The sequence below is a fragment of the Zea mays genome, chromosome 1 (genome assembly GCF_902167145.1).
Source record: "Zea mays cultivar B73 chromosome 1, Zm-B73-REFERENCE-NAM-5.0, whole genome shotgun sequence".
Classification (NCBI taxonomy): domain Eukaryota; kingdom Viridiplantae; phylum Streptophyta; class Magnoliopsida; order Poales; family Poaceae; genus Zea; species Zea mays.
This window is the reverse complement of record NC_050096.1, coordinates 71,605,562-71,615,021: the sequence shown is the minus strand read 5'-3', so window position 1 is coordinate 71,615,021 and position 9,460 is coordinate 71,605,562. Positions and strand designations below refer to the sequence as shown.

Below are 9,460 nucleotides of genomic sequence, written 5' to 3'. Positions count from 1 at the left end.
ATTACATTTTGGTATAACCAAGTGGAACAATTAGACTGAGTACAAACGTGCCACAAAGTTGGATTTAAATTGAGGTTTTGAATTTGGAATTCAAAATAAATAGAGAACAAAATAGAAAAGAAAAATAAAGAAGAGAGAATTCGGTTTGGGCCTGGGGGAAACTTTTTCGGCCCACTTCACATTATCCGCTCGTCCCTATGCAGTGTGGGACCCGCCGGTCAGTTATCTCCTGCGCGCCCCGTCCACTCCTTCTCACCCGCGTGTGGACCCCATTGGTCAGGCCGGCTTTCGTCTCCCTCGCGCTGGCGTGGACTGCTGGGTCGCGCTGACTCCGCGTGTGATGGTGCCGAGACTACCGGCCGGATCCGCGTCTTCGGGGGTTGGTTAAGCTTTGGCTGCTGGGGCAGCTCTATCGTTCCCCCCGGTCATCCGCCTCCGCTCCGCTTAGCCAGTCTCCCATTCCGAAAGCCACCACGATCTGGTCAAGGGAATGCCCCTCGATCCGAAATCCACGCTGGCCTGAGTCTTGCCTCCGGTACTGTCACTGGTAAATGGACTGCGTGCTCAATCCGTTCAACCCCGCCCGGTGTCGTGTTCACGGAACGCCGTACCGGTCGGAGCTCAACTGCCCGCGCGAATCGCGGTTCGGTAGGCAGTAGTTTCGGAACCGAGCTCCGCCGGGGATTTAAGCGCTGGTTGGGCTTGCTTTTTCCCCCTCCTGCCTACCCTTTGCAAAGCCATCAACACCACCGCGTGCAGAGAGGGAATTTGTGAGGCCCGCCGCCGCCGTGGGACTTCGATGCCAGCGTTCCGCACCACACCGTGTCCGACCTCGTCCCCATCTTCGCTTCTTGTAAGACCTCTTCCCTGCGGTTAGCTTTGGCTTGATATTTGTGTAGAGTGTTGTGAATCGGGGAGTAGTGCACCAGAGCCATGGATCGCCGCACTCCGGCGATAGCTCCGCCGTCGTTCACTGGTGCGCCGCCGTGTTCAGGCTGATGGATGAAGAATAGACGTGGAACCGTGGATCCACGGTTGGGCGGTCCAGATTAGTTCTAGCATACCGTCTAGGGCGTTGAACCTGTGACCGTAGATCTGATATCCTACGGCTCGAAGCAGATCGCGTTTTATTAAATTATAGCCATCAGATCTCGATCCTGTGGACCACAATCCCGTACCGATTCGGGGTCTGATCCGAGCCGTTGGATCTAATCCGAGTGGCTCAGGTTTCAGGATACCCCTTCGCCGAGCAAAAGTGCAAAAGAGCCCCTGGAGTATTAGGGAATAAACCCGCCGTCCTACCTTTCACAGCGGTGACCTCGGAAATAAATTCTGGAATTGCAGATCGGTCCTCCAAATTTTCAGAAAAATCCCTGGCATCTATTTTGGCATTAAAATTAATAATAAATGCAACTCAAACTTGTTTAATTCATATTTAATTCATCTTAGCTCCGAATTAATTTATTCCAGTTGCTATAAATTCATAATAGTATTGTTTATCATCTGGTAACCTTATTTTATTATGAAACAAAGGTATAATTTATGCACTCAATTTATTTTGTGTCCAACATTTAAATCTTTATAAAATCATAACTTGATAACCGTAACTCCGAATTTAGTGATTCTTGTTTCCACGATCTCGTAGCGCCGCGTAGAATATTATTACGTAGTTAATTCTATTGTTTGATGTGATGTTAATTTTGCCTATACACTGTTTGTCTGTATTGCTACGTTTAGCAGTGAGGACACGTGTCACCTGAAGATCATCCTGGTACCTGGAATCTCAAGTCCCAGGCAAGTTGTGCCCTTGATCACTTCTTTTACCCACTCATGTTCTAATTAATCATAATGATCTGCATAGGTTAATTTTGATGGGACCTAATAGGTTACCCTAGTTTGTCTATCTTTATGCCTTGTTTACCACTGAACTTTTTGGGTAGTACTTGCTAGTGCTATATGTGGTTTTGGGCATTGAGATACACATTATTCATGATTATACTTTTGTTAGCTGTTGTTATTTACTGTTCATGTCAAGATCATTAATGTTAATTGGAACATAGAGCTTAACTTGAGAAACACGTGCCACCACAAGGGTTTATGGACGCCCTTGGCTGATTAATTAGGAAAGCTAGTGGAGGACTACCTTACCCGAAAGGGGCAAGGGCAGTAGGGGAGTGGTCAGTGTAGGGAGGTCCTTGGTTGATTTTGCTGCGATGGCGGTCAGGCAAGAACCCTGCATTGGAGCTTCCCATAAACTGTAGCGGGTTTTCTGAAGCTAGTGGAACTTTGTAAAGGCCTCGTAGTGTTACCCTGCCTCGCCTCCTCGGTAGAGGTGTATGGGAAGTCGCGATCCCTTGGCAGATGGGTAACATGACTTGTGGGTAAAGGGTACCACCTCTGCAGAGTGTAAAACTGGTATACTAGCCGAGCTCACGGTCATGAGCAGCTCAGGACTCTCTGATGATTAATTTATGGAACTAAATTCAATTTGTCATATGCATTGCATCGCAGGTGATGTTGTTACTTTTGTTCTACTACTTAATTGGGTTTGGTATTTACTTATACTTACTAATTGCTAATAAAATTTTGACCAACTTTAAAAGCAATGCTCAGCTCTAACCATCCTCTTTGGTAAGCCTTACACTTCACGTGAACTCCCACCTTTGGTGAGTTCATGCACATTTGTCGGGGACCATAATTAGGGGTACCCTCAAGACGCCTAATTCTCAGCTGGTAACCCCCATCAGCATAAAGCTGCAAAGGCCTGATGGGTACGATTAAGTCAGGGATCAGTCCACACGAGTGACTCGATCACGCTTCACCCCGAGCCTAGCCTCGGCCAAGGGCAGCCGACCTCGAGAGACTTCCGTCTCGCCCGAGGCCCCCCTTTTTACGGCGGACACATCACCGGCTCGCCCGAGGCCTGCACGCCACCATAGATTGACAAGAGGAGTCCGAGGAGATGTATCGTCACGAGCAGGTCAACCGCTCAAATAGCTGTGTGCATATGTTTATAAAGTACATTTTTTCTAACAAATTGTAAAAGATAAGGAGGGTTCGACCAGATCTCAGCTGCGGCGAGCGTCATAGCTCGCCACTACATGCATCTACTTGTAGGTCCGCTTGTGTACGGTAGAGGTGGGTTGGTATGCGTTGTGATGTGAGTGTGTGCATAGTTGTACATAAACAGATACTTGTATGTAAGTGAGAGACAATAAAAAAAGTATATATGTTTTTTGCAGACGCTTTAATAAGTGAGAAGGAGTGGGGGGCAAAAAAGCGGTGAGCGATAGATAGTTGGAGTCGTCGTGTCTGTGATAGAAGATCGCTGTCTGGAAAACGGAATCCCGCTGCGAATAAAAGAAGTGATCGACCATTTGAAGCAACGAACAAAGGATCTTAGGGCGAACAAATTGGTTCATCTCTATAAATTATAACTATAGCAGTTTAAACTGCCAGTTTTTATCTGAACCGAACGGACAGACAGGTGTTCCAAACGCCACCACGGACCACGCCAGGCCGGCCGGCCGGCGCGCCAAGAGAGAGAGAGAGGTGGCCCAGGTGGGCGTGGCACCCTGTTTTAGTTTTCGCCGACGTTTTGTCACTGCCGCTACGCTAGGCGACAAGCAGAGATAAGATAACCCATCCAATCCTATCCTACTACGGTGGGGACCACCGCCAGCTGCTGCCCCCTCCGTACTTTGCTTGCGATTGGAGAATTTACTAGCATTTGGGATGTATAAAAGTGCGAGCCTCTATCTATCTACTAGTACTATAGATTATTATTATTATCATAGGGGTCGGATCCTCCTCTGCTCTTATCCACTCGCCTACTACCTCCTCTTTCTCCGCCCACCTCCACCCCCTTCCCTGCTCTCTCCCACTACTGCCCCCTTTCGCCGTCTCCCTTCTCCCATCCCTTCCGCCGTTTCTGCCTGCTGCGAACCCGGCGGCAACCGACCTCGATCGTCGCCGTTCGTCCGCCGACCACCGCCAAGGTAACAACACCAGCAACCCCTACCACATCTTCCCCACACCACCGCGTTAGTCCTTTCCTGTCGCCTGCGTGCTTCTGGCCTTCTGCCATGTCCCCGGCAAACCTCTCTGTTCGACAACGTAACTAAGCCACGTCTCAAAGACCCGCCATCCGCGCGCCTAGTTTTCCAGAGTCCTTTCTGTCGCCGCACATCCGGCATACCCGGAGTTACGAGGAGTACTAGCGGCAGTTTCCATCGATTTTTATTTATTTTTTTAGGATGATAAGCACACCAGACACTTATCTTTTTTTTTTTCCTTCCTTCTTTTTCTCTCAACACCAAGGGTTCTTACACATAAGAGCATCTCCAACAACGTGACCTATAAAAATGCCTTATAATTTAAAAATAAGTAAATTGTATAGAATTTAGGGCACCAATAAAACACCCCGCTCCAACAGTAAAGCCCCAAATCTACATTATAGGGCAGCTCACTACGGTGTAGTATATTTGAGGCACTTGAGAGGGTGCCCTATAGTTTTTTGACAAAATTTGTTGAATTGAGGCACTGTTGGAGTGATTTTTCCTGTGTAGAGCCCTATATTTCAATTTGAGGCACTAGTTTAAGGCATTGTTGGAGATGCTCTAAGTACAGACAGGCTTCCCAACAACTCTACAAACTTTCCATCTCAAACAAACCTTCTGCAATCATATGTGGATAGACATTTCATGGCCTTTTCCCATTTTTTTAGGCCCTCTTTGGAACCTAGATAGCTGTTTAAATTAGATCTTCCAAACACACTCAGCTAATACCTAGCTAATTGTTAGTCACCTCATAATTAGCAATTAGTTTATTAGCCGGTTCAACCTAAATAATAATTTGTTTGCTAGTTACTCTCTCCGTCCACAAGAATTAGTCCTTTAGATTTGTTCTAAATTAATCACTATTAACTTCGACCAGTTACACCGAATATTTCATAAGATTTTATAATACAAACATAACACAAAAGTAAAGGTACTAGATTTATCATGACTCGAACTATTATAATACATAATTATTATAGTTTAAAATATTTTAATCTTATATATATATATATATATATATATATATATATATATATTGTTGTTCAAATAGTGTGACTTAGAATAAATCTAAAACGACTAAATCATGTAGACGGAGAGATATATATTGTTGTTCAAATAGTTTGATTTAGAATAAATCTAAAACGACTAAATCATGTAGACGGAGAGAGTAACTAACATGACCTATCATGCAGCCGCTTCATTAGAGGCCATAATATAACCGCCCTTTAATCTTTCCTCTCTGTCACAGTGTCACTAACTCTTTCACTAAACTCTTATACGCCGTATGCATCTCTCTTGTTTTGTTCTGCGCAGAGGCAGAGTTGATATGGCCCTCAAGACCCCGCACCTCCCATCCAATTTCGCGAGGCGGCCAAGCAGCCACCACAGCTTCAGCCAGTGGCACTCGCCTCCGCACCACCCAAAGCTTCCTCCAAGGCCCGACCCGCAGACAAGAGTTGCCATTGCCACGAAGCCGCCGCCGCCGCCGCATGTCGTCCGCAAGAGGAGCACGACGTCGACGTTGATGAGGTGCAGGGACGGCCTAGGCCTACACGGCTTCACGGACGACGAGGCTGTTCATCAGACCCCGGAACCGGAAGACCACCAGACCACCGAGCTCCCCGTCGTGACGCACCCGTCGGTCGTCTTCCCCGGCGCCACGCTGCAGCTGCACGCGTTCGAGTTCCGGAGCCGCATCATGGCGCACACCCTGCTGCAGCAGGGCCTCAGCTTCGGGGTCGTCTGCCGCGGGGGGGTAGCGGACGTGGGGTGCGTCGTGCACGTCGTGGAGTGCGAGAGGCTCACCGACGGCCGCTTCTTCCTCACCTGCGTGGGCAGGGACCGGTTCCGGGTCGTCGAGACCGTCAGGACGAAGCCCTACGCGGTCGCACGGGTCCAGGTCTTTCGGGACCGTGACCACAGCCACCACCACCACCACCACGACCTGATGCAGCAGGTGGAGCGGCACCTCGGGAACGTGGCCGCGCTCGCGGACAAGCTGGGCCAGAAGCCGCCGCCGCCGCTGCCGTACCGCCAGGGCGACCGGCGGCTGCACACCGCCGCCTCGCTCTCGTTCCTCGTCGCGCGCCTGTTCGTCGACGACCGCCGGGAGCAGCAGGCGCTGCTGCGGATGGACGACGCCGCGCAGCGGCTGGCGCGGGAGGGGGAGTACCTGGAGCGCAGGAGCAAGTACCTGGCGGCCTTGGCGGCGATCAAGGACGCGTTCCAGCACTCGTCCTGCAACGAGAAGTAGATCGCGGACCTGTACATTTTCAAGGGTAGAAGAACTGTACAAGTTCCCTGGTGAGGTCTGACCGTCTGTTAATACCTAAGGGTTTGATTAGTGAGTTGGTCTGTTTTTGTATGTTGGTTTAGTCCTTGGTGTTTCCTGGAAAAGATTGGGACGATGATCTAAAGCTCTAAAAAAATAATAAGAAGGGCAATAAGCAACCAGACTATATGCTTGCTGTTGGTATTGCTTCAGCTACGACCAGCTCCTGCTGCTGCCTGTACATTCTTGCATGGCCTTTCTGTGCTGCCACTTCTGCTGCTATTTCTAATAAACTGATGTACTCATTCGTGTGTATATATGCTATTTCTAGATGTATGTTTCAGAGTTTACATTGGGCTGATACAGCACTGCTGGAGGCACTCCCAACAACCTCAGCATTATCAGTATACGCAGACTCCAAAGTTTAACATAAAAGCGCATAACATTTTTATAGCAATCAACGCTTCCTTTCAAAAAAAATTTTTATAGCAATCAACTCAAAGGCTTAGATTACCACACCCTATGCCTGGAACTGGAAGAAACACGAGATTTTACATTTTATTTACATGGCAAGCACTGCTGATTCTGCAAGGGCTTCAGATGCAACTAGAAAACCTGGGCGCGGCGCGGCGTGGCTTGCGCCAACAACCAGTAGTGGTGTGGGTCTACGAGATTCACAATTTGCCGGAGGAACGTTGTAAAAGGTGTCGTCATATCATATAATGACTCAGCTGCTCTGATCAATTGAAAAAGGAAATTATGGCCATGTTTTTTTCTTCTTCTTCTCTCTCTCTCTTCCAAATGGAACGAAATTAGCGCCAAGCAAAAGCCATTGAATGAAAGTATGAAACGAGAGCATCTTTCTGCAGGCACGAACGAACTTAAGCCTGCTGTCCATTGCTTTACAATAAACGAATACATCAGCTGGTGCAGTCCGAAAACAGATGAACACAGACCAATGCAAGAATAATGAAATGATCCTGACATTTCCTCAAGAACGTAGTACGTAGCAGCAAGGAAGCTTTGGTCTTGCCCTTTCTGATTAGGCAACTACGCAGCAAGTGAAAAAATCAGTACAACCATGCACTATATACTGTATGAAACCAAAGCCTGAATAGAGCAGAAGCACCCTGCTCTTACACTGCTTCGGAAATGGGGGTTAAGGCATAGTATATGCTCACTGTGACTATTTGTTGTTTCCGCCCCAGACAGAAATTGAGGAAGGCTTCAGTGGAAGAGAGCTTCCTTCATTCAGAGATCATTGGAAGCAGAGAAGACAGTGAGTGTTAACAGTGCCATAAATCAGGAAGTACGTTCAGTTTCGTTCCACACATTTCACAGATGAAGGCTAGACGATGCACTTAGGGCCCGTTCGCTTCTTTCGGAACGACGGGCCGAAATAATTCCCTGTCGAAACTATTCACTAATTTATATAGTTTTTGATAAGCCGGAACAGTTTCAGATGTATTCCAAACTAACCGAACGGACCCTTAGGGCTTGTTCGTTTGTGCCGGATTGGTGGGCCGAAACGATTCCTAACCGGATCGTTTCTCTAATTTATATAAACTTTGATTAGCTGGAACGATTCCGGGTGCAATCCTACGTAAACGAACAAAGCCTTAATGATCTTGATCAATCCATTTGTCCGGATTCCCCTCTCAAGCAACTGTTGCCTAGCTTGAATTGGATCTGTCACGTGGGTTTGAGATTTAAGCTGTCATGCAGCTCGTTAACCAAATAAATGTCAATACGAGAAGAATTAAGAAGGAGCGGACTATGAAATGGTCATGTAGCTGCGTTTTAAGTCTGGCCAGATTCATCAACAATATATTTTAAAAGGTATATACACTTGGCAGTATATTAGCCACAAAATCAAAGTCAGCTATCCTCATTCGGCTTTTATACAGAATCCGGTCCCCTAAAAAGCTATCCTCGATGTGAAATCGCGTCAACATCACATTTGAACCATAGATTTGACAACACTATATCAACTTCACATTCGAAGCATAGATTCACATTTGAACCATAGATCAGCTAACGCACCGTTTATATCTTTGGAATTGAATTCCATTCTAATAATAGTAATTTAGGTAAAGATCCATTAAGCTAATACAATATGTGGGAAATATATTTGTATACTATTACTAGTAATATTATGTGGGAGATATTAATGTGTTACATTTTTTCTATAGTGAGCCGAAAAACATTTTATAAGTTGCAGAGTATAAACATATTTCACTCATATACAAAATCATTTTCTATCACCCACCCCTCATGAATTAGAGATAAATATCTAAACTTTGAAAAGCGGTGTAATATCAAATTCCAAGCAAAATAGATTACTTCATTAAGTAAATTTTAATTCCTCCAAAATAAATAGATCCAAACGGCCTATAAGCATCATGAGCAGTTTTGGGAGAAAATCTCAAAAACCCTATCAAATGTTGTACATAAATCATGACATTTGAACCATAGATTCACAACACCATAGGAAAGATGTTCACCCAAAAATCAACTTAAAACTTAAAGGCCTTCATAGCATATCATCCAAATTCATAGCGACCGTCTGATATTAACAAACCGCGCCTTGAAAAAATTGATCCAATGATTGAAACTGACTCAAATCAAATTCTATTGATCTCAAACTTTACAAAGGAGTTCCTTGGGGCGTCGGTAGGATATCCTCAGAGCACCAACACATAGAACAACCTACAAATGCACAAATATAAAAATCCATCAAAACAAAATTTGATTCACAATAATGGACTTGAATTGATACAGAAGTTTTTGTTAAATTTAACAATGCACTTGAATTGATCAATGGAGCTGATAGAGGGGAGATTGGCTCAGAAATATGAACATGAAAAAAGATGACAAACAAAGGGATGGAATACACTCTAAGGGCTAGTTTAGAAGAAGGGAAGGAAACCAAGGGAGAGAAAACCTCCAATAAATAACTAAACATCTTATTAAAATGACACATCTTGGTATCAGTATCCTGGAAATGAAAGGGATCTTAAGGGGATTTGAGTTTCCAAACTAGCCCTAAGGAGCCTACTCCATTGATATGTTGGAAATTGTCATAAGCAGTTTGAATATTTTCCAAGTATGGAGTGTATGTTTTAAATGA

At 45.7% G+C, this 9,460-nt stretch overlaps 1 protein-coding gene across 1 annotated transcript; it reads left to right on the top strand.

Moving 5' to 3' along the window:
* The first annotated feature begins 3,773 nt into the window (after positions 1 to 3,773).
* Positions 3,774 to 6,643, top strand: LOC100217250 (ATP-dependent protease La (LON) domain protein). Its single transcript, NM_001143605.2, has 2 exons — positions 3,774 to 3,998; positions 5,373 to 6,643. The coding sequence occupies exon 2, from the start codon at positions 5,386 to 5,388 to the stop codon at positions 6,310 to 6,312; it is 927 nt and encodes a 308-aa protein (NP_001137077.1). The 5' UTR covers positions 3,774 to 3,998; positions 5,373 to 5,385; the 3' UTR covers positions 6,313 to 6,643.
* Positions 6,644 to 9,460: the final 2,817 nt, after the last annotated feature.

What these genes read in the sequence shown, in the direction of transcription:
- LOC100217250 (NM_001143605.2), top strand. Translation starts at nt 5,386, where the DNA reads ATGGCCCTCAAGACCCCGCACCTCCCATCCAATTTCGCGAGGCGGCCA.